General features: G+C 46.9%; 1 protein-coding gene across 2 annotated transcripts in view; it reads right to left on the bottom strand.

Moving 5' to 3' along the window:
* The window catches only part of NARS2 (asparaginyl-tRNA synthetase 2, mitochondrial), a 60,581-nt gene extending 39,464 nt beyond the window's left edge, over positions 1-21,117 (bottom strand). For both annotated transcript variants that reach the window (XM_065678855.1, XM_065678856.1), the window contains exons 1-5: positions 20,959-21,117; positions 17,334-17,443; positions 16,398-16,518; positions 15,590-15,730; positions 10,528-10,608 (exon numbers count right to left, since the gene is read on the bottom strand). In XM_065678855.1, the coding sequence (XP_065534927.1) occupies positions 10,528-10,608; positions 15,590-15,730; positions 16,398-16,518; positions 17,334-17,443; positions 20,959-21,081 (576 nt within the window). In that variant the 5' untranslated portion in view covers positions 21,082-21,117. The remainder of the gene's footprint in view (positions 1-10,527; positions 10,609-15,589; positions 15,731-16,397; positions 16,519-17,333; positions 17,444-20,958) is intronic.
* Between the last annotated feature and the right edge of the window lie 4,423 nt (positions 21,118-25,540).

The following is a 25,540-nucleotide window of genomic DNA, read 5'->3' as shown; positions in this document are numbered from 1 at the left end:
TAAGCACAGAGGGAGGGTACACAGCTCTTTCATACGTTTCTCAAACTAATAGGGATTGTAAACTGGATCCCCAGGTATATCTGTTCAGATGACTGGGAAGTAACCTAATACAACACAGCTTCATAGAGTTTAGTGTTTCCCCATAACTTTGTGGGCAGCACAGAGTTCATACAAAGCTAAGAGAATCTACAGCTCTTCACCTCTCACCTTCACACGTGGGTATGTCAGGAGCTCTGAATCTTACTCAAGGAATGGTGTAACTTCTGTGTTTGACCATGGATGAGCTGAATTAGAAAAGCCATTGTAGAAAAGTAAGAGATAACAAATATAAAATGTCAGGAAGGACAGGGTGCCCAGAGAAGCTGTGGCTGCCCCATCCCTGGCAGTGTTCAAGGCCAAGTTGGACACAGGGGCTTGGAGCAAGCTGCTCTAGTGGAAGGTGTCCCTGCCCATGGCAGGGGTTGGAACTGGATGAGCTTTAAGGTCCCTTTCAACCAAAGCCACTCTGTGATTCTATATTGACCATTTTACAATCAGGGATGAGAACAGATGTGGTAGAAATTAAGATTTTCTAGAGCAGCCTCTGATTTTTGGCTCCCTTGTAAAGTAACACACATAGAATCATAGAATAGCTAGGGTTGGAAAGGACCTCAAAATCATCAAGTCCCAACCCCCCTGCCATGGGCAGGGGCACCTCACACTAAACCATGGCACCCAAGGCTCTGTCCAACCTGGCCTTGAACACCGCCAGGGATGGAGCATTCACAGCTTCCTTGGGCAACCCATTCCAGTGCCTCAGCACCCTCACAGTAAAGAACTACTTACCTCCAACCTGAACTTCCCCTGTTTCTGTTTGAACCCATTACCCCTTGTCCTATCACTACAGTCCCTAATGAAGAGTCCCTCCCCAGCATCCTTATAGGCCCCCTTCAGATACTGGAAGGCTGCTCTGATATCTCCATGTAGCCTTCTCTTCTCCAGGCTGAACAGCAACTACGTAGCTAAGGGCTCCATCTCTACCTAGGGGTTTGGGAACAGGTGAAGAAACTATATCCCATGTTTTTGGGAAATGCAGATATACAAAATGAAAATCCCTATGAAACACATGATGAAGAACATTTTACCCAGCAACAAAAAAGATGCCATCCTATCAACCTGGTCTCCAAACATAAGCAGTGATTTTCACTCATTCCTCCCAAGATGGGCAACCTGATCTAAGTTGCTCTAATTGAAGATCTCCTTGCCCACTGCAGTGGGGTTGGACTAGATGAACTTTGAAGATCCCTTCCAACCTAAAGTGTTCTATGATAAGATAAACAGTGAGCGGGAAGAGAGAAATCTCTATCATGTTGAAGTTTGAAGCTTCACACAGCATTGCCTTCAAAATCCAGTTTCAAGTCTGATGATAAAATGGAGGAGTATTTTCCACATCAGGTGCCTTGGCTTTTAGCAAAGAATTTTCAAACCACTGTTATTTCCTTTTCATGGGCAACTGAATTTGTTTCCATTGCAAAAAGACAAAGAGTAATCAGAACAAAGAAAAAGGAATGCAATATCCTCTTTAGACTTGTTATTCAGGCTTCAAGAAAAGCAGAACTGAGACAATATGGAGTTGGAACCATCACAGCTTACACATCACACAGGCACTGAAGAACAAACTACGTTTCATGTTGGCTTTTGCATGGTTTTTTTTTTCAGATCACCAGATATTTTCAGCATAAAAACCAGGGAGTAATGGAAAATGTAGCAAGTTGCTTGTTTCATGGTGAAAAAAACCTAAAAACCAAAGTGCCTTTAAAGGAATGGTATATTTTGGGGTTTTGATTTACAGACACAAAAGAAAAAAAAAAAAAAAGACCTCCGTGTCAAGCACCTTAAAAGTAATTTGAATGTAAGGACTGAGCTTCACCATCTCCCTGCCAGAACCAAGCTGACCACAAGACAGTGAAGAGCACACATGGCAAATGGAATCATAGAATCAACTAGGTTGGAAAAGATCTTTAAGATCAAGTCCAACCATTCCCCAGCACTGCCAAGACCACCACTAACCCATGGCACTACAGACCTCATCTACATGGCAGTGCAAAGGAGGGGATCCGTCCCCTCTGCACAGCACTAGTGGCTCAAGAAGATCACTGGCTGAAGTGCTTGCTTCCCCAGTACAAGAGGGACATGGACATACTGGAGTGAGTCCAGCAAAGGACCAAAAGAAGATGCTTAATGGATGGGAGAATCTTCCATATGAGGACAGGCTGAGAAAGCTCTGGGACTATTGAGCCTGGAGAATAGAAGGCTCTCGGGGGACCTTATCCTTGTGCATAAATACCTGATGGAAGGGACTGAAGATAGAACCAGACTCATCTCAGCTGTGCTCACTGATAGGACAAGAGGCAGTGATTTTTTAAAGAGATACATGACATTTCATCTGAAAACAAGAATAAGCCTTTTTCATTTGCTGTGAGGGCAGTCAGACACTAGAACAGGCTGCCCAGAGAGGCTGTGAAGTCTCCAACTCAGGAGACATTCAAAACTTAACAGCACAGAGTACTGGGCAACTTGCTCTAGCTGCCTGTCTGAGCACAGTGAGATGGATGAGATGCTCTTTAGAGGTCACAGCTTTGTGACTTTTAAAAAACCATGAAGATAAATGAGATTTTTGCTTCAGCTTTTTCTGTATTTCAGTATCATCCCTAAGCTCTGGAAGAGTCAAAAGTTCAGGAGCAAGACAGAAATTTCAAAGCTAATTTGATGAATCCTTTCCTCTGAGATAAGTCTGAAATAGAATCATAGAATAGTTAGGGTTGGAAAGGACCTCAAGATCATCCAGTTCCAACCTCCCTGCCATAGGCAGGGACACCTCACACTAAACCATCCCACCCAAGGCTCTGTCCAAACTCGCCCTGAACACTGCCAGGGATGGAGCACTCACAACCTCCCTGGGCAACCCATTCCAGTGCCTCACCACCCTCACAGGAAAGAATTTCCTCCTTATATCCAATCTAAACTTCCCCTGTGTCAGTTTGAACCCGTTACCCCTTGTCCTGTCACTACAGTCCCTGATGAAGAGTCCCTCCCCAGCATCCTTATAGGCCCCCTTCAGATACTGGAAGGCTGCTATTAGGTCCCCATGCAGCTTCTCTTCTCCAGGCTGAACAGCCCCAACTTCCTCAGCCTGTCTTCATACGGGAGGTGCTCCAGCCCCTGATCATCCTCGTGGCCTCCTCGGGACTTGTTCCAGCAGTTCCATGTCCTTTTTATGCTGAGGACACCAGAACTGCACACAATGCTCCAGGTGAGGTCTCAAACACCCAGTTTCCAATGCGTACTTCTTAGGAGTTATGCTGAGTGTTACTAGCTCAGCTAAGCATTGCACTACCTCCAGCCACTCAACTCCCCAACTTAGTTACAGGGATGCTGCTAAGCTCAGGCTTGTTTCATAGAATCACAGAATGGTTTGGGTTGGAAAGGACCTTAAGATCATCCAGTTTCAAGTCCCTGCCATGGGCAAGGACACCTCAAACTAGACCACGCTGCCCAAGGCTCTGTCCAACCTGGCACTGAGCACTGCAAGGAATGAAGCATCCACCACTTCTTTGGGCAACCTGTGCCAGTACCTCACTACCCTCACAGCTTGTTTGCCAGCCTTTGATATTCTACAACCTGCCATTTTCCCCAAAGAGTCTGAAGGTGTTGCTTTTGTTCTCAAAGAGCGCTGCAGCTCCCCTCAAAGATAAAACAGAGACTGCCAAGGCCTTCATATCACAAGGCATCATAGCATCACACTAGAGGGAAGAACAAGCTTGCTTTGTTCCACAGAGATCAATGAAAATATGACGATCTGTGGCTTCCTTCCTTTGTTTCATAGGTTTTGCGGCTCTAAAAAACCCCAAAGAACAAATTCCAAGGATGCAGAAACAGGCCCCTATTGTTTTCTTCAAATAAACCCAGAGTATTTGCTCAAAAACAATAAGGATATTAATAATCATACAAAGATCCACATGCCACAGCCCCAGAGCCATGGCCAGAGCACTAGAGAGAGCTATGTACCCTTCCAGCTCCTCCTATTGCCAATTTAGCTTTGCTGCATTCCTCATTCCACCAATGAAAAATCCCACCTAATCCTGTAGGATGCAACTTCTAAACAAGGAGAAAGAGGCAGACTGGGAGCAGGAAAAGAACAGAAGGGATCAGCCATGAAATCTCCACGCTTCCCCGCAAATCCACAAACAGGATACAGCTGTCTGCAGGAGCTGGGGCTTGGTTTATTTATAATGACTTTGTGTCATTTTTCATTCTCCAAATCAGATGGAATCTCGGGGAGGGAGAAGGAAAACAGACACAACAGCGAGGGACTGAAGGAAGAGTGTGAGAAAGTCTAGAGCTCAACTGGGCTTAGAAACTGCAGCCAGTTTGAGAGGCCACTGAGAGATCCCAGATGCGAATCTGCTTTGCGAGCAGCTCCTAGATGGCTTCCAAGAGAAGATGAAGAGTGAAGAGAAGGCGAACGTTATTTCCCCATCACCATCCAATCGCCTCTCCACAACTGCCCACTTCCTCTCCCTCATTTGGAGACAGAAAGCTTGATGAACAGGGGTTGCGAGCTGCAAGACAATCCATTTGCTATGCAGGGAGAATGAAGTAAGTCCCTTTTCCTTCAGAAGGGACCCCTTCAGCAAGGAGGTATCCTGTAATCAACTTCACACACTGAAGCACAGAATTAGGACCCTGTTTTCAAGTGCCTGTGCCCCAGGTTTATGCTCAGCCTTCTAGATCAAGCATGTTTCGTCATTATACACAACCATAACCACTGGTAGAAGATAAATAGTAAGTGATGCTATCCCTTCACTGCTGACTCTGAGATTGTTTTTCATGTCCATGATAAGCAAAACAAAGTGACAACATTGTGATGCCTTTATTTCAATTTGATGGACTTTTCTCCCACTTCCCAACCACAAAATACCTATCTGATAAATGATTGGGGGGAATAATGTGTTTGAAGTTCTCTCCATTCCGTAGTCAAAAATGACCCAAAAAACAATGGGGAAAGAGGGAGGGGGAATTACTATGAAACATTTTGGCGTTTTAGAATAAACATGCTACAAACACACTAGGAATCAACATCAACATCAAAAGCTCATTCTCATTCTAAATACAAGAATGACTGGATTTAGTACCTGTTTTGTTCTCCATCTCCTCAAATGGCTAATGATTTCATTTAAGATGATTCCCTTTGATGTCAGTCTTGTACTACCATTTGCTAGAGGCAATTAGCTTTGGGAAGGTATGAACCATTTGATTCTGTCTTTCACTCGATGCAAGCTAAACACATGAAGGGATCAGAGACGATTTGAAAAGCCCATAGAAATCACTGCTGTAGCTCTAACCCAGGCCCACACCACCATCCTGCTGCAGCTTCACAGCACCACATCTTCAATCCGGACCTGCCCCCCTGTGATGTCCCATTGTAAACATGTTTGGGTTTTCCTCTTTAGATAACCACTGCAAAATTCATGACTTCCAAGAAGTCCTCCTTCCAATTCAGTCCTAATCCCAGTCAGATGGACTTGCACTGGGCAACAGCAGCTGGTTCTGCTGAGACAAACACCTCAAATATGGACTGTAATTACAGATAGAGATGAACAAGATAGAAGTGAGCAGAAAGTGAGAGAGCTAGAAATACAAGAGCACTGCCCTCAGCTCAGCTCCAGCTTACCCTGCTCCCTGCTGAGCACCTCTCTGACGTCCTTGTCTCCCAGGGCCTGGCTGCCTCCCAGGCTGTGACACGTCTCTAAAGGGGAAAACACCTGACAGACGCCAATACTGCTGCCTTTAACTATGATTCTCCCCAGGAGATCCTTTCTTGGTGTTGACAAGGCTATTTCAGCAGTACCAAAGGAACAGTAGATGCTGCCTGCATCTTTTGCAGCAGACTCGTATCTCTGGTGCCACAGTAGGCACAACCATGAACCTGAACCCTTCAGGTATCGAGAAACATTTACATTCTCTCCTGTGAGAAGGTAGAAAAAACAATCCCAAAAGCCAAACACCGCATACTCCCTAGATTGTAGAGAAGAATAATAACTGTAAACATGAAAAAAACATCCAGGCAAGTATCCTTAACTGTATGGGCTGCATCCCCAGAGTGTGAATGGCACATTGAGGGAGGGGATTCTGCCCCTCTGCTGCACTCTCAGAAGACACCCTCCGTCCCCCCCACAGTCCTGATCCAGCTCTGGGGCAACAGCACAAGTGGGACATGGAGGTGTTGGAGCAAGTCCAGAGGAGGCCATGGAGATGCTGCAAGGGCTGGAGCAGCTCTGCTCTGGAGCCAGGCTGAGAGAGCTGGGCTGGGGCAGCCTGGACAAGAGAAGGCTCCTGAAGGGGAGACCTGAGAGCAGCTCCAGTGCCTAAAGGGGCTGCAGGAAAGCTGGAAAGGGGCTTGGGACAAGGGCCTGTAGGGACAGGCCAAGGGGAATGGCTTGAACCTGCCCGAGGGGAGACTGAGATGAGCTCTTAGGCAGAAGCTCTTCCCTGTGAGGCTGCTGAGGCGCTGGCACAGGGTGCCCAGAGAAGCTGTGGCTGCCTTGTCCCTGGCAGTGTTCAAGGCCAGGTTGGACACAGGGGCTTGGAGCAAGCTGCTCTAGGGGAAGGCGTCCCTGCCCATGGCAAGGGTTGGAGCTGGATGAGCTTTAAGGTCCCTTCCAACAAAAAACATTCTGTGATTCTATGATGATGATCCTTTCAAATAAGGAAATCATCTGATACAGCCCCTGGATAAAGTTAAACAGCACCCAGATAATGAGTTATGTGTGAGGTAAGAGACAAGACTACTACAGAGCACATACTCTCTACTGGAGGCAACAGGTAGAGTGTAGCAGTTCTTAGGCACACAGCAATGCCCTGAGGAAGGAATACAGCCACAGGCAATACAAAACACATGTGAGACCTATTTTAAAGAGCCATGAATGCCAACAGAGCTGTTGTACTTGGTAACTCAATGCATGCTGAGTTCTTCTAAAAGGCTGCATTGAAGCAGCAGGGAAAGTGGCTGTCCAGGGCCTCTTCACACGAGCTGGAGTGTCCTGGGCCAGAAAGACTTCTCCTTGGAGTACAGAGGAGCTTCCACTTCTCCACAGCAGCTGAGGACAGTCAAACAAGGAAACTTTCCAGGGAGCAAAGTGGAAAAGACAGAGCAAAAGACCCAGAAAACAGGGAGCCTTCAACACTGCAGACAGAGTGGGAGGCTACCGAAAATAGCAGGGCACAGACATGCAGCTGGGTCACAAAGGAAAGGCAGATTTCCTAGGAAGCAGCCCCAGAAGGTGACTGGGTAGAGTTTCTTGCACCATACAAAGCTGCAAAGAATTTTAGACTTCAGAAGGAGGAAAAAAGAAGGAAGGAAAGAATCTGCCCTGAAGTGCTGAGACTACTGGTACAGAGGAACTAACTCAGATTTAATTCAAAGGACTGTCTCACCCTGCTGATCTACATTCCCCCTCATTCCACTACAACCCAGCTTTCAATATTCAAAGCTCTTTTGGTGTTTTCAGTACATTTACTTTAGTACATACTTTAAAGAGGGCAGCACAAGCAAGATGCTACCCTCCCTTCCAAGGTTCCCCCAAAGGCAGGGACCATCCAAGGTGCAGAAATCCACAGGTTGGTGCTGCTGATGTTCTCCATGTGGGATAGGGGCTGCCTGGCTGACCACTTGCGGTGGTGTCTCCTCAAACCTACACTTTACAGGTGTAGAAAGCCTCAATTGTAAAAGATGTCTTTGGAGTTCTTATGATTGATTTCTCTTTTCATATCTCCTCTGCTTACCACCCTCTTTTCACTGTTACATGATAGAAGTGTTTAGCTGAGTTGATTTGCCCAGCAGATAGAGAAGGGATTCTCCCGCAGTCCAAGCCCTAGTATGGGAACATCCCAGCCAAAGCTATGCGCAGACTAATCAGTACACCCCAAACCAAACAAAGATAATAAGGAAGCTGAACATATAAACAAACACAAATCCTACAGGATTAAGAGATCACAGGCCTTCAGAAAGCCTTTTCCTTCTAACTTAAGATACTTTTCCACCCCATCTTTTCATGTCTCATGTAAAAACAGATTCCTCTTCACTTTCCACCATTTCCAAGGAATGCAGGGGCCTGAGCAGCCCTCAGACATTAGTCAGAGGATTACAATTGTGCCACTCAAGAGAAAGCAGCTATTAAAAGGCAGTGGTTCACAGCGAGTGCAAAAGCAGCCTCTGCTTGGGTCCTAAAGGCTCCTCAGCCAAAGTTTTCACCTTATTCCACTGGCAGCAGGGCAGGAAAACTGGGGAGATTTATCACTTTTATACACATAAATCAAAGCAGAAAAACCAACCTGTAAGTAGCAGGTGTATTAGAACTACTGTAAGTTCAGGAGCAATAGGATACCAATTTATATTCTAAGTTGCAACTGGAGAATAGGTCTTAAAACTTGAAGTAGAGGATTTAAACATTTATTAAGATGAAGAATGTAATATGCAGGTGGCTTTCACCATAATTCTTGGCTACTGCTCAAATATAAGAGGAACAGGAACTTACTTTGTTCCTTGGTCTGTTCAAGCAGGGAACTAAGGGCTAGTTTAAAAGTGACTAAACACAGCAGATGGGGAACGTCGTGATGGTTGGTTTGATTTAAAGCATATAAAGATTCTGGGCTTGCTGCAAATACCACACCCTTATTTTTATGTCTGGCACCCTTCTGTCATCCTTCTTTTTATATCTGACAGCCTCACATGCATGGCCTAAAGCAGGCTTAATCTTCCCCAGATTCCACTGTCAAGAAGCAGCGTCACTGTGAAGTGGTCTTGGTCTCTGCTAGCCAAGACCAACTCCAACAGAGCTCTGTAGAAACAAACCCAAGTCCTAAACTAGGCCAGACAATGAAGTGGTACTTAAAGAAGAAACAGGAAATCGGGGAGAACTTTACACTTCCAGAAAGCAAGTGGGTTTCTGAAGCCTTTTCTTTGGGGTATAGGACATTTAACAAGATCCGGCTTGACACCTCTCAAGTATAGCCATCACTGGATTTCTCCAAGACAGGTATTACTTACGCCTATGCAATCACACTGAGAAAGAGCAAGGTATTTGCCTTTAACTGCCTATTTAATGCAGTTTATACAAGTTTTTATTATAATACATCTTATACAAGTTCCAGACTAACAATTTAGCACCTCAATCAACATGTGCATCAGTGCTTCTGTTACCACCAGCCACCTACGCTGTAGTCCTGCATCCTCTACAGCTTTCAAGTGGATACAATTTGTACCAAAGACGTAATACATGTACAGCTGCAAATTGTATAATGTTCTCATCATTAACTCTCACTTGTTTTCACATCTTAATTTACATGCAACAGCCTGGAACAAACCTTTGGTAGCTTTAAGGGATCTCAATTAAACCAGGAACAATTTAGCTAATCAAACTCTTATTGTCCCAGCAAGCAAAAAGCTGAGCTGGGCTGGAAGGGAATCACTAGCAGCACAGGTTAGACCTTGAGATCCTGAAGAGCCAGCACATGGAGGCTTTTTGTCTGCAGAGTGGAAGACACGATCCTGCAACAAGCAACTGCTACCTCAACACTTTCTTTTGCTTACAGATGATTCACCAGCAAGGCTGGAGCCAATAAGCATAAGTGGCAATGGGTGTAATTGTTTGAGACAGATGAGTGAATTTCAAATACACAAGTATAAAAGGCAGATGGAATTTCTTAAGATTCATGGAAGCAGGGGTTAGGAATCATGAGAGGCCTGTGGGGAAGATCTTTGTGGTTTAGTTGGATTTAAGTTTCATGGGAGGTTTTGAACCAGGATGTGAAGTACTGTGTATAATGACAGACTGTGGCAGTACTTAGGTGGATGGATGGGGTGACTTGGCAATGTTGAGGGAGAGTCCTAACATGCAACAGGAGTAGCATGTAGGAATAGATACACAGGTGGCAACCTGATCCAGTTGAAGATATTCCTGCTCACTGCAGGGGAGCTGGATTAGATGAGATTTGAAGGTCCCTTCCAACCCAAACCATTCTATGATTCTTTGCGCAAGGGGGTTTAGGTATCGCTGACTTTAAGGAGTTATAATGAATTATAGCCTTCATTAAAAAGCTAAGAAATCTTTGTCATGGGCTGTCCTGAATGCCCCATCCCATCTCTTGGCCTCTTATAATCACATCTTTCTGCTTAATAAGATGTTCCACCTCCCTCTGTTATTCTCTGCTGGAAACTTCTCCACAGTACCAGGGACAGAAAAACTTCATCACTGCAAAAGGTGCTGAGTAATGTCCAAACCAGCAATAACAACAAGAATATAAAGTAATGTATCTGTTTAACTCTAAATTATTAGTAGAAGCAAAGGACTGCTATGTTAAAGATATATTCACAGGAGTACATAAAGGAGAAGTTTTGCAAAGACAAACCTTTCTTCCAGCCTTCAGTGACTCCAGAACTGCTTTGCAAACAAAAATCAAACCAAACAACCAACCAAACCAACTTACCCCAATTTGAAAGAGTTCTCCAGCACCTTCACAATCATTTGATGTAATTATGGGGGTATGGATATGCACGTAGCCATTGTCCTGAAACAGACAGAACATGTTAAAGATACCAAATTCAAGGATGGCATCAACCAGCACCCATCAAAACTCAGCTATCGGATCCCAACCAGGGAAAACTCAGCTATCAGACCCCAACCAGGACAGAATATCTGCTCTCTCAGGCAAGTTCTGCCTTCATGGACAGAGGACTACCTAAATACTAGCACGATGTACAAATCCATGTTTACTACTTGTGCTTTTTCTTCCATGTTTCATAAAGAAGTGAGATATATGTCATTAGTATGGGGTTTTTGCAACTGCCCATCTCCACTTCATTCCCATTTCTTCTCGCCTCCTCCAGTAATATTATATTTTTGGGCAGTTTCCATCAAATTCACCCCTATGGCCTCAATACTTCAGTTTCTTCCACATTTTTGGAAGATGGTGGTTAGGCAGAGGATACTCTTGTAGTGTCCTCCACTAAGAGAAATGATCAAGTGTGTTAGGCAACACTGCATAGGAAAGAGGCCTTAAGAACACCCAACCACCATGAAAATGTCAATTCCACCTCACACCATCAGAGATAATGAAGTCAAACTGATTTTGAGAGACAGGTTATACCCTGGCTTGGTCATATTTTAGGTACCTGGAGAAGTAATTACACATTCATGTAATAGTTCATAGATTCAGCAGAGGCCTCCAAGGCTGTATGAGGAAAGAGCCCCTACTCTCTGTGTTTGTCTGTAGTGCAACTATGGCTTTTATACCAGCTGCAACCCAATTTTCAGTGTATGGGTACATCAAGCTGACCTCAGACAGTCCCACAGCATGTTAAGAGGCAAAACCAGGAACAGAACTCTGCTGACCATCACCTTCCTGACTTAATGTCCCTCCAGAGATTACTGCTGGAGCACGATCATACCTGTGCATGTCAAGGCAAACAAGAACCTAGAACAACCTGATTTCAGCTGTGAACAAGGGATTTGTTCTTCTCTCTTGCACCATTGTAACAAGGGAAGCCCTTTAAAATCAGGGTGTGCCAGCATTACCATGACACAGGCAATGATGTAACATAACCCACTGTCTATTTACTCAAAATACTGGTAAAATGGAAATGTTTTTAAAGCCCTAGTTTCACAGCTTGTACCAGATTCATACAAACTGACCACTCACATGGTCCTGGTCCTTACCATCAGCTAGTTAAAAGGCTGGAAAGACAGGAGCAGTATTTACTGCCCATCCTGAGAATCAAACTAAAACTAATTTGGACTATAGAGTTCATAAGGACAGGCAATGCATTTTGTGGAAGTACTAAAACACAACAAGAGGGAGCAAAGTCCCTGCCATCAGCTCTATGCTACCTTGGTTACAGGTGAAAGACCTTGGCTTGCTCAGTGCCTGGCAGAAGCTCCTCACCTACAAGTTTTGGAGCCAGCACTATTTGCTTTGTCAGGGGAGGGTGGTTTCAGCTTATTGAAATCCAGGTCTCTGCCACAATTCCATGCATACTCCAGAGATCTGCTGCTCATGTGGCCTCCCAGCCGTACACGAGGTTTGGAAAATTGCCTAAATTCCTCAGACAGTGGTAGGAGATGCTGTAAAGAAGCACATTTCACACAGAAGATCCCCTTTGGATCACTTTGGAAAGGACTGTGAACTGCACAGGTCTCAAAGATGAAAATCCCATAGAAGGACTCCTGGACAATTCCCCTTATAAAAGCTCCTAAAAGACTTCAATATGATTCAAGTCACATTATTGGTTCTGACAAACCTGGAAGTCAGTGGAAGCGCAAAGTGGAGGTTGCCATTCACATGGCAACTATTTCACTGGGCCTAGGAGCAATGTGCCTACCCACACGGACCACAGGATTCAGGAGAAGATTTAAAGATGACATTTTAGGCTTCAGCATTCAAACCAAAGGCATTTGGCATTAGACATTCACTGATGGAAATGAATAGGCTACAAATGTTTCTCAAGTTACAGAGAATCTAGATAATTTCAAGTGTGTATTAAAAAAAACTCCACTTATTTTCTTCCAGCATCAGGCTCTTCACAGCTTTGCACAGTGAAAACACTCAAAAGAATCACAGAATAGTTTAGGTTGGAAAGGACCTTAAAATCATCCAGTTCCAACCCCCTGCCATGGGCTGGGATGCTTCACACTAGACCATGTCACCCAAGGCTCTGTCCAGCCTGGACTTGAACACTGCCAGGGATGGAGCATTTACCACTTCTCTGGGCACCCTGTGCCAGTGCCTCACCACCCTTGCAGTAAAGAACTTCTTTATATCTAATCTGAACTTTTCCTGTTTCAGTTTGAACCAACCACCCCTTGTCCCATCACTACAGTCCCCGATGAAGAGTCCCTCTCTGCACCTTGTATAATCCATTCTGATTATACTTCCTGGTTACGGTATGTTCTGACACAAGCTGGACGCTGCAACATTTTGGGGATGGTGACACACAGTTTTGGTAGGTGGCAATTTAAAGGCAGTTTTCCTTCCATCAGAAATGGAGCAAACTACAAATGTTCCTTGTGAGAGGAGAGTCATGACAGAAGTAACTGCAAATATCAGGTCAGGTACCAAATCTTCCTCATCCCTTTAAGTATAACTTTAGTGCATTTGTTGCTGCTAAATTAATGATACTTTACATATCTTAATGCTGCTCAGCTCTTGAGTGTCTTGAAGAGGAAGGTATGTCACAGTTAGAACAGGAATTAATTTGAAGTAAAGTCTCTGTCACAGCAAGATGCTTTATCTGGGCTGCCTTCCCTGCCCATGTTTGGAATCACAAATGGTTGTAGGCGATGCCATCTAGTGGCTCTACACCAGTAAAGACTGCTTCCCAAAGTGGCTCCACACCAGTAAAGACTGCTTCCCAATAGAGCTGGCTTGTGAACTTCCAGCTGGCACAACGCTGAAACAACAGCAGCTTTACCTGACATGCTTATTCTATTAGAAAAGTAAAATTAAAATTGCATAAGTCTTCCAAATACCATCCAGTTCCACACACATTAACTTCTAGAGCAAGCAAGCCTTCTTTGCCACTGCAGGAGACATGTACAAACATATTTGGGACCAGAAAATGAACCCCAATGATTTTCACATTACTCAGGATGGACTAATCATGACACAGAAAATTTTTAATCAGAAAGCTCTTAATATGATTCCACTCAAACTAAAACCAGTTGATCTAAACTAAAACATGCATCAAAAGGAGCATGAGAAGCAGGTCGAAGAAGGAGATTCTCCCCCTCTGCTGCACTCTGGGGAGCGTCCCCCGCAGTCCTGATCCAGCTCTGGGGCAGCAGCACAAGAAGGACATGGAGTTGTTGGAGCAAGTCCAGAGGAGGCCATGGAGATGCTGCAAGGGCTGGAGCAGCTCTGCTCTGGAGCCAGGCTGAGAGAGCTGGGCTGGGGCAGCCTGGACAAGAGAAGGCTCCTGAAGGGGAGACCTTAGAGCAGCTCCAGTGCCTAAAGGGGCTGCACGAAACCTGGAGTGCGGCTTTGGACAAGGGCCTGTAGGGACAGGCCAAGGGGAATGGCTTTAACCTGCCAGAGGGGAGACTGAGATGAGCTCTTAGGCAGAAGCTCTCCCCTGTGAGGGTGTTGAGGTGCTGGCACAGGGTGCCCAGAGAAGCTGTGGCTGCCCCATCCCTGGCAGTGTTCAAGGCCAGGTTGGACACAGGGGCTTGGAGCAAGCTGCTCTAGTGGAAGGTGTCCCTGCCTGTGGCAGGGGTTGGGAATGAATGTGCTTTAAGGTCCCTTCCAACCCAAACTAGTCTAGGATGTGATGATTTCAATCAACAGCTTTAAAAGAAAGAGCTCAGGTGTGCTAGAGGAATTGCTACCTTTATCTACTCACACAAAGAATCACACTCTCTCTATACCATATCTGTGGAGTTCATTTGCTGCCCCACCACCTGCACAAAGCCTGTGCCATGCCCACAAGTTGAATGAGACACATTCATAAAACACAGGTGCTTCCCACCCATCAGTCTGTAATACATCAAAACAGGAGTCTCCAAGTCTCAGCCAACAGCATTCATACAGACTTGTAACCCAGTAACAGAAAGGTAAGAACTGAGAAGAAAAGTGTGAAGCTCCAAGTCAGTTTGTCAGAGCCTTCTTGCATTACAGATTTTCCTGTGTGGGATGAGGCTTTTATCCAAGGACTAAGGTCACCGCAGAGGATGGGTTCAACAACTCTGTATTATGTTGTGTTCCACAGACCACACACACTCACGGGCAAGTATGTTGCAACTTAGTGAAAGGAATAAAATAACTAACAGGAAGTGGGTGGAAAGATGCTAACAAGACCGCAGATGTGCTGACCTGATCATAAGCAACACAGTGGCCAAGCCCTGAGCCAGGCCCAAGCCTACAAAGAAAACCACCATGTCTAAAATCATAGAATCCCAGACTGGTTTGGGTTGGAAGGGACCTTAAAGCTCATCCAGTCCTAACCCCTGCCACGGGCAGGGACACCTTCCACTAGAGCAGCTTGCTCCAAGCCCCTGTGTCCAACCTGGCCTTGAGCACTGCCAGGGATGGGGCAGCCACAGCTTCTCTGGGTACCCTGTGCCAGCGCCTCAGCACCCTCACAGGGAAGAGCTTCTGCCTAAGAGCTCATCTCAGTCTCCCCTCTGGCAGGTTAAAGCCATTCCCCTTAGCCTGGCCCTACTGGCACTTGTCCCAAGCCCCTCTCTAGGTTTCCTGCAGCCCCTTTAGGCACTGGAGCTGCTCTCAGGTCTCCCCTTCAGGAGCCTTCTCTTGTCCAGGCTGCCCCAGCCCAGCTCTCTCAGCCTGGCTCCAGAGCAGAGCTGCTCCAGCCCTCACAGCATCTCCATGGCCTACTCAGGACTAGCTCCAGCAGCTCCACGTCCTTCTTGTGCTGTTGCCCTCAAAGCTGAATCCATACCCTGCAGTCAGGATAACGCATTCCCTCCCTCCCAGTGTGCTCCCATGAAGCCAGACTGGGGGAGTGTTTTAAAGCTAAGCTCAGTACAGAGGGGAGTACCTGGAAGAATGAGTGGATGCTTGCAGTTGCTTCACTGCGGATTCTCAAGAGGGAGCCAAGTGTGTTGTTTCTGCATCGCAAGTGAGGGAACTGTCGGACATACTCCAGTGGGTGCCTCTCCTTCATTTTCAGGGGGAACAACTGAAAACAGGCACAGAAAAATAAGAGGATGAGAACTTGGAGTCAGTCTAGTTTTATTACTGTTCATGGGATACTATTTCTGTCCACTAAAACTCAATTGTCATTACACAACAGGGAAGAACCAGATGCTTTCACCTATCTTCTAGTTATTCTGTGGATTTTATAATGCTTACAGCAGAGCAAGAGCCATGAACACAAGAGAAGAACGCAGTGTTCTGAAATGCTCCACCCTTTTGGACATTGAGTCTTCTTGAAGTCCATCTCGCTCCTGCCAAAGGAAACCGGTTCCAAACATGCCTGTGGCAAGTACGTTCCTCCTCCTGCATAATCTGGAGTGTTTTGCCAGTCCCACTGCTTTTCCAATTCACATCCCAGCCAGACTGAATCAGGTGAACCACCTGGCACAGCAAGTGCTTCACGGTGGGACAAGCTGCTAGCATGTGTGCCAGTTTCCACATAGAAACAGCTCTGCCCCAGAAGAGCTTTCATGGTGATCCCATGTTTCACCCTTGAGGTACCCTACAGACACTGCTGACAAATCAAAGCCTGCAGGATCAATCAGACTTAAAGAAACTACAGTCTGAGCACGCTTTGCAGCATACTTGGACCTTCTGAAATCCATTTCCAAAGTGGTCCTACCAGTTGGGCCCCTGCTGCAGTGACATACCAAAGCATTACAAGGTCCCACCACGCGGATGGTTTCAGCTTTCAGCTCCATGTTTTGCATCTTATGAGGACTTTTGACCAGCTTCCCTTGCACTTCCACTGCGCTTCCAAAAGTCAGGTCCCTAAAAAAACAAGGAAAACCAATATTCAGATACACAGACAACAACATTCAGAGGAGAGATTCCTGTTCATGTAGCTGGATCACTTGAGATCACAAGAGATACTGCAGCCATAGGGCTTAATCCGTGAACTGAAAGTTTATTAAATGCATAGGTGGGAATGTGAATAGATTCACAAAGCTAAAGAAGAATTCAGGACAAGTTAGGAATGTTGAACAAAAGGAAGGGGAAAAGAGACAAAGGGCTCTTGTGGGGACAAACCAGGCTTATAGAGAAATGAAGTTAAACATTCAAGTTACATGATGAAGGTTCCTGGATCATCCCAGAACTCCCAACCCCAGCCGAAAGAACAACTGAGAGTAACAAACAAAATGAAGCTGTAAAACAAGTGCATTACTTTATTATAGTACAACAGACATGCCTATCTAGGGGTTATGCCTACCAAGGCTGCCCCGAGGTAGTTATTGAAAGAACAACAGCCTTCCAAAACTTGAGGGACAGTTATTCCTGGTTATCCCTGGCTATGTTGTGCGATATCCAAGCAAGCCCAGCAGTAGTCCAGAACAACCACACTGCTACAGCTATTAAGAAAATGAGCTCCAAATTGATCTCAGAGGACAAGATACCGAACCACAAGGCCTCAGCTAAGTGGAGACAGAGTAACCGGACATGCTCCATCCTAAAAACACATCCAGAAAGCCCAGAATGCCAAAGGGCCTTTCCTATGATCAGGTGAGTGACTGGCAAGAGGAAAGGAGGCCTAAGCAGACCCCACCAAGATCACCACATATTTCCTCAGGTATCGCAAACAGACCAACCTGTTTTCCAGGCTGGGATCAGCAACGATCTGGAGGCTTTCCAGAGAACTCCCATCATTTATGTGTAGGAACAAAACTTCCTTCTGGGATCGGACAGAGCGGACCCAGCCCTAGAGGTAAGAGAAACAGGAACTTGTTATTTCTTGGCACCAGCTCAGTGTCATGATAGTCTTTTTCCAGCTGGGCAGGACAAGCTACTTTAGCCCTATTTTAACTTCTTACTGAAATCAAAGGAAATATTTCTTTAAGGACAACAAAAAATTAGAAGAAAAATAATTAAAAGCAAAAATCAGTTTCAGTTTTTCTATTGACTTCAAAGCAAAGAGAAAAATCCTTAGGCAGAGACATCAAATCTCCTCCTGAGTCCAGGAGGGGTAGCTAAGACCAACCTGCATCTCTGAGGTGCTGAGAATACAGAAAGTGTGCTCTGAAGATGTAAAGTGTTTTAGCAAAGTACATACACTTATTAGTGATGTCCCTTCAAAACACTTCTTACTGAAACAGGAGAGAGCAGGGATGCACAGTCCTTTATAACACACTCAAGACTGTTTGGATGCTGTTCAGCCTGGAGAAGAGAAGCTGTGTGGAGACCTCAGAACAGCTTCCAGTGTCTGAAGGGGGCTACAAGGATGCTGGAGAGGGACTCTTCGTCAGAGACTGTAGCGACAGGACAAGGGGTGATGGGTTCAAACTGAAATAGGGAACATTTATGTTAAATATAAGGAAGAAGTTCTCTACTGCGAGGGTGCTGAGACACTGTAACAGGTTGTTCAAGGAAGTGAATGCTCCATTCCTGGCAGTGTTCAAGGCCAGGCTGGACAGAGCCTTGGGAGACATGGTATAGTGTGAGTCGCCCCTGCCTGTTACAAGGGGTTTTAACTGGATGATCTTAAAGTCCTTTCCAACCCAAACCATTCTGTGATCTATGACTTTATGACTTTTAGTATTAATTTTTGTTGCTGTATCACCTGTAGGGAGGTTCTGACTGAAACCTGTTCACTAAAATAAAACCTAATGCGCTGGATGCTTCCCCTTACACTTCAAATTCAATACTGATATGAAAAGATGCATTAAGAAAAAAAATCTAGCCATGCTCTTGTCTAGTTTGACTAAAAGAATTAAAAGAGTAGCACAGCAGTTCTTTGTGACAGTAAAACAACAGAACTGGCCATGTACCTGTTAGGTTAACATTTTCATATGAGTTTTCAATGAAAAACAGCATTTCCTTTAAAAGAAATCAAAATTTAAGTCGGCACCAAGCCACCAAGCAAAAGAAACAGCATCTGAAATACAACTTCCTCAGTTGCTCCCCAGTTCGCAAGTGTTGAGACAAAGCTGCCCTTGAAAGCAAAACTATCTGTTGGGGAGCTTCCAGCTCATCTTATAATAATACCATAGAGAACAACCAGAACCAGTGCTGATTAAAGAACCAAACTGCCTCTTTTCCAAGCAGTTTTGTCTTTGGTTTAACTGGAAGTGTCCAAATTGTTCCTATAACTTCAAACTGCACAAGTGCTTTAGGGATTTTATGCCAAACAAATGCAAATCCATCAGCTTCTCTTGTCTAGACTGAACCATCTTCAGGCATTGAATAGTACCAAAAGCACTCTTAAAACTACGACGTTACTACTAACACACACAAGGCATTAGCCAGGTTTGTATAACAGGAAGAGGAAAACTGCATGCAAGAACTATGGAAGGTTTTAAAGCCACAAACCCAATAATCAATGAAACTTCAGCTTTTGCTCCAGGCTCACGATTTCAGACATTTACCTAAATGACCTCTGCAGGGTGTTTTCACCTGAAACAAGAACTACTGCAAGAAACGAGAGTCTAAAACTAAAGTCTGATCATTTGGGCACCCTCATATTCTTATGACTAAAGAAGCAAGTGTTTAAAAGGTATTCCATACTGTAACACACCTGAAGCCGTTGTGCTTATCCTCTGCATTCCACTAAATCCCCAGAACCTGTCATACACATTATACTTGATGCATGTTTAATGTATAATGGCAGATGGTTTTTGTAATTTGTTTCCTCTTAAGTGCTCCTTAACAAAACACACAAAACCCCTGAACAATGAAACATTTTCCACCTCATCAGGCTGTTCTGGGATCTGTTAAGGAGCTGAGTCTTGCATCCTGCAACAGGAAATAAAGAGCATAACCACAGGCCTGTATGGGAGCAGTAGGGGCTGCGGCAGCAATGCTTTGACCACCTCAGGCTTTACTACAAGCAATGTGTAATGACAACCCCAACTCAGAGCAGACTGCACATTCCAGCAACCTGGCTATGAGGCTGGGTTTAAGCCAGACCAGTTCCCCAACCCAGTTTAATATAAAAACACCCACAGTTTTGCCAGCACAGAACCAGAGCAACAAAGCAGCAAGGACCTGGGGTAATAAAAGTGCAGTATTGCCAATTTCAGCATCAGTTTATTCCAGCTTGCATTATTCACAGAACTACAACTGAAAAGCACCTGTACTGGATGAGCTTCTCCCCTACCCCATTAAGCTTCATCTATGTGTGTACAGGAACACCAGTGTGTTTGAAACTGGGTCTTTTGGTCAGTAGAATCCCAGACTGGTTTGGGTTGGAAGGGACCTTAAAACTCATCCAGTCCCAACCCCTGCCACGAGCAGGGACACCTTCCACTGGAGCAGCTTGCTCCAAGCCCCTGTGTCCAACCTGGCCTTGAGCACTGCCAGGGATGGGGCAGCCACAGCTTCTCTGGGCACCCTGTGCCAGCGCCTCAGCACCCTCACAGGGAAGAGCTTCTGCCTAAGAGCTCATCTCAGTCTCCCCTCTGTCAGTTCAGTTTAACACAGTTACAAGTAGCCCAGCCCTTTACAGATTCACCCAGAAATACTGACAATTGCACAGTCCTAGCCAAGGGCCTTGCATTAAAACAGGGATTATAGACCTGCAACCACTGCTCTGTCTGTGGAGAGCACCAGAAAACAGGGGGACACACAAACTGTGTGCTGAGGAAAGCGCAAGAGCTCCATTGCTAAAAAGCCCATTTATCCCACTTTACCTTGGTGCACAAAAGGAGGTGGATATGAACACCAATGAAACTGTTATCACTGGCTTTAGCCGACACTGCTATAAACCTAGATGTAGAACAAGGCTTAAAGCAAATCAGAATAGTTTGGGTTGGAAAGGGGTTGAAAGCTCATCCAGTTCCAACCCCCTGCCATGGAAACCCCTGGATCTCTGCGGGAAAGCTGCATTTACACAGCCCGGCAGGAATCTTGCCCTCAGAGCTGTAAAACCATCAGCACAGAGGCAAAGCTTCACTCTCCCAAACCAACCTGGTGATAAAACCAAACGTGTAAAGCACACGTTTCAGTACAACCCATCACAGTAGCAGCCTCTCGCTGCAAACCCTGCGTAACCTCACAGCTTTGGCGCTGATTTAACAACCCCAAACCGAATTAACACAGCAAAACCTGGCGCTGCAGACTGTAAAGAGAACCTGTGACCTCAGGAAAACGCTCTGCACAGGCTCTACCCCGTCTCCCTGAAGCACCGGGGTGCCCAGCGCAGCCCAGGCCCCCGCCCGCCCGCTAAGGCTGTGGGGTGACGGTCGTTACGAGGCACACCGCGACCTCCCGGCCACACACCTGCACTTTAACCTGCTCCACCGGCTCCGGGGCCTGCAGCGCCTCACGGACCCGCAGCGCCCGCGGCAGGGAAGCGAAGCGGCGGAGGCCCCGCCGCCACCACCCGCCCCGGGCCCGCAGCATGGCGCAGGCCTAGCGGGGCCGCCGCTGCCGCCGCCGGCCCCACAGCATCCCACCACGGCCCAACCGCTGCCGCACGGCTGCCGTGAGGCGAGAAGAACCGCCTCCCGGAGCATCATGTGACAGCCTTAACCAATAGCCGCAAGAGGCTGCCCCAGAGAGCCAATCGGAACGGGAGATCTCCCATCGCGAGAACCGCCTCTTCCGCCGCCGCTGCGCAAGGGCTTCTGGGAAATGTAGTTCTTAAAGTTCCGTGGCAGGAGGACGTGATCCCAATGGCAGGCAGGAAGGAATTCGTATGGCAGGCGGAAAGGGATCCCTGTTTTGGGACACAAGGGATCCCCATGGCTCGAGTAAGGGATGCTGCTGCTCTCTGGGACCTTGGCAGTGCTGTGGCTGCCTCCTCTGCCTCAGGAGCTCTACCTGATCTCCCACCACTTCCATTGCGCAAGACGGGGAAGGGGCCAGCTTGGAACACCTGAGTAACAAGACAATTCCAACTGGGATCTCAGCCAGGCCAGGCTGCAGCCCTGCTCCTCACCCAGCCCTTGGGAGCAGGATGGAGGGAGAAGCTGCCCTCCTCAGTGTACAGTGCCCTGTGTATTTCAGGGATGATCTGTAACCTCCTGTGCTGCTGCATCCCTCTGTCATACCGCGGGATAAGCACTGGATGGACCTGTGCTTTTCCTAATCAGGGATGCAGGATGTGGTTCTGCTCTGCAAGCCTTGCTGGGGGACAAAGCCCTTCTTCTGTCCCTTTTTCAGCCTCACAACCCTCTGCCCTTCCAGCTCTGCAGAACGAGAAGCGTTTCCAGCTCTATGGAGAAGGATTTGGGAATCCTGCCCCTCTGCTCTGCTCTTGTGAGACCTCACCTGGAGCATTGTGTGCAGTTCTGGTGTCCTCAACATAAAAAGGACATGGAACTGCTGGAACAAGTCCAGAGGAGGCCACGAGGACGATCAGGGGCTGGAGCACCTCCCGTATGAAGACAGGCTGAGGAAGTTGGGGCTGTTCAGCCTGGAGAAGAGAAGCTGCGTGGAGACCTCAGAGCAGCCTTCCAGTATCTGAAGGGGGCCTATAGGGATGCTGGGGAGGGACTCTTCATTAGGGACTGTAGTGACAGGACAAGGGGTAACGGGTTCAAACTTAAACAGGGGAAGTTTAGATTGGATCTAAGGAGGAAATTCTTTCCTGTGAGGGTGATGAGGCACTGGAATGGGTTGCCCAGGGAGGTTGTGAGTGCTCCATCCCTGGCAGTGTTCAAGGCCAGGTTGTATGAGGCCTTGGGTGGGATGGTTTAGTGTGAGGTGTCCCTGCCCATGGCAGGGGGGTTGGAACTGGATGATCTTGAGGTCCTTTCCAACCCTAACTATTCTGTGATTCTATACTGGTGAGCAAAACCTGGACAATGCACGCTCACAGCCCTGAGGCTCAACCAGATTGCGGGCTGCGTTAGAAGCATGGCTAGCAGGTTGAGGGAGGTGATTCTACCCCTCTGCTCCGCTCTAGTGGGATCCCACCTAGTGTTCTGTGTCCAGCTGTGGCATCTCCAGCACAACAAAGACATGGACCTGTTAAAGCGAGTCCAGAAAATGATCACAAGGCTGGAGCCCCTCTCCTATGAAGAAAGGCTGAGAGAGGTGGGATCATTCAGCCGCAGGAGAAGGCTCCATGAGCATCTTATTGCAGCCTTTCAATGCTTAAAGGGGGCTTATAAGATGGAGAGAGACTTTTTGCTAAGGCCTGTAATGACAGGGCGCAGACAGTGGTTTTAAACAGTAGATTGCACATGAGGAAGAGCTCTTCCCTGTGAGGGTGCTGAGGCGCTGGCACAGGGTGCCCAGAGAAGCTGTGGCTGCCCCATCCCTGGCAGTGCTCAAGGCCAGGTTGGACACAGGGGCTTGGAGCAAGCTGCTCCAGTGGAAGGGGTCCCTGCCTGTGGCAGGGGTTGGAATTAGATGAGCTTTAAGGCCCCTTCCAAACTGTTCTGTGTTCCATGGAAAAGGGGTAACATCAGTGCTGCTTCCCCACCCAGCCCAGGCTTTGCCTCTCTATTCTACCCTTTGCCTGGGCCATGTATGTTCCTCTTCTTGCACAGTCACACCACAGGAAGGCAGCAACAGAACATAGCTGCTGTGCTTGTGGTCAGAGGTTGTCTCATTCCTGTGTGCTGATGTTTGGAGCCCAGTGGGTGAAACAAGAGACAACAGCAGTGTGATGCCCCAGGGCCAGGAGGTGCTGGGAAGCAGCTTTGGTAGGGAGGCAAATCCCTGCCTCGCTGCAAGTCAAAGTCTCAGGTACGAAAAGAACTGCCAGCCAGCGACCTCATTTAAAAGGAACAAGCTGGGCTCATGGGAAAGAGAAGAGCAAAGCTTTGTAGATGCCTGGTTTCAGCTTTCCCCTGTGGTGCTTTTTATCTGTGCATGAAAAGCTGCTTGTCCTCAAAGTCCCCATGCTGCTTGCCAGGGCCTTCCTTCACCTCTGCCTTTGCTCCCATTTAGCCCATGTCCCTGCCTGTGGCTCTTAGTCTAGACCTGAGCTCTGAGCTGCCTTGAAAGGCCGTCCTGAGGAATTAGAGCTGCAGGGCAAAGGCACAACAGAGCTGGGTGGATAAGAAAGAGGAAGGACAAGAGACTGCAGGGAGGGCTGCAAGTGCATCCTCAGCCAACAAGGACAACTTGTCTCTTCCATGCTGCTCCGAAGAATGAGGCAGACTGCCTGTACACGTGCAGGTTAATGCCTTAGCACTGGGGGCACAGGGACACACATGTCTTGGTACTCTTAAGTGAGCAAGATGAGTTTTGTTCTAATGCCAGGCACCAGCCCCTCCTGTAAGGGCCAGCACTGAGCTTTGGTGGCTGTTGGTACAGTGATGTGATGTGTTCTCTGAGACAATCACAGCTCAGGAAGGAGCTGGTGCTGCTTCAGTGTCAGGCAGAGATACAGGATGTAAAATGGTAGGAAATGAGGGCTCAATCGTTCAGGGAACTCCTGGCTTAATGTGAGGATTAAACAAGTGTGTAATGACTGTTCAGTGCATGTTATGTGTTCTCTTTGTCTGGTCACAGACAGTGCATTTCTTACTGCTCTCAGCTATAGGTTTTCCTCTCTTGTGCAGCCCATACTGCAATAGAATACCTTTTTCCAGTGTTATTTGACTCATAAAATCCTTTTTAGGCCAAATAAAGAATTAAATTAGGGAAAAATTAGGGAGTAAGATCAATGACAGTTTAAATACAACTGCAAAGGGGTAAGGTCCCTCCCCTCACACCCATCTGCTCCAGGGCCAGCAATGGATCTTTGGAAGGAAGAGGAAAGTCTGGCCTCAAGTTTAGAGGACTGGAATTGAAATATTTCCATCTGGATGAATCTATTTCCTTCTAAAGACCAAACGATATCACTGGAGAGGGCAGAAATTTGGTCCCCAAAACAAAAAGGATGACGAAGCAGAGTGCAAAGCTGATGGTCTCTCATATTTCATGGAGTCACAGCGTGGTTTGTGTTGGAAGGAACCTTAAAGCTCATCCAGTTCCATCCCCCTGCCATGGGCAGGGACACCTTCCACTAGAGCAGCTTGCTCCAAGCCCCTGTGTCCAACCTGGCCTTGAGCACTGCCAGGGATGGGGCAGCCACAGCTTCTTTGGGCACCCTGTGCCAGCGCCTCAGCACCTTCACAGGGAAGAGCTTCTGCTTAATGTCTAATGTAAATTTACTCTCTTTTCTGCCTTTTTATTTCTACCTGTTCTGCTCTTGGTCTCAGCTCTACCTCAGCTCCTGCTCCGTACACCCTGATCTACATCGTACTCCCTTTTGCCGAGTTCCTCACCTGAGGCTGATGCTACCAGGACTTTCTTACATTGCTGTGAGCTTTTCCAGGCTCCTGGACTGCAGACAGTGCTCATGTGCTGACAGCAATTTGCAGTAAGATGCCAGGAGCATAGGCAGGGGTTGCTGTGTTCTCCAGCAAACACCAGTTTATTCCGCAGCTGAACCATGGCCCCAGTGAAAACACTAGATCTGTTTGTTTCAGTAGGTCTGTATGGGTCCATGCAGTGCTGGAGCTAAGCTATTGCTCTGTTCCTTCTCTTTTACATCACCTGAGTGTTTTAGAGCCATTTCAGGTGCCTGCAAAGACATGGCAGTGTCTGAGTGTACATTTTGTTTCTTTCCCTGCAGAGCAGAGCTCTTCTAACAGCTCTCCAGAGGGCATTGCTGCTGTTTGTTGCTGAGATCTTTAATGTAAGTCTGGCTGGGAGGCAGGAAGCTGGTTGTCAGGGTGTCTGCAAGGCAGGAGGTTGAAAGGATGGTGAGAAATAATGATGCTTCTCTACTCCCAGGGGGGTGTAGGGGCTGTAGAGAATGCATGGAGCAGTGGTGGGAAAAGGGCATCAAACAGGCAGAAGTAGAGAATCAGCCTTATGCTTGTCAACCCCTTGGCACCATCCATATAGTAATGTCCAA

Source organism: Lathamus discolor, chromosome 4, assembly GCF_037157495.1.
Source record: "Lathamus discolor isolate bLatDis1 chromosome 4, bLatDis1.hap1, whole genome shotgun sequence".
Classification (NCBI taxonomy): domain Eukaryota; kingdom Metazoa; phylum Chordata; class Aves; order Psittaciformes; family Psittacidae; genus Lathamus; species Lathamus discolor.
Note: the sequence above shows the minus strand (reverse complement) of the source record. Positions and strands in the feature narration are given on the sequence as shown.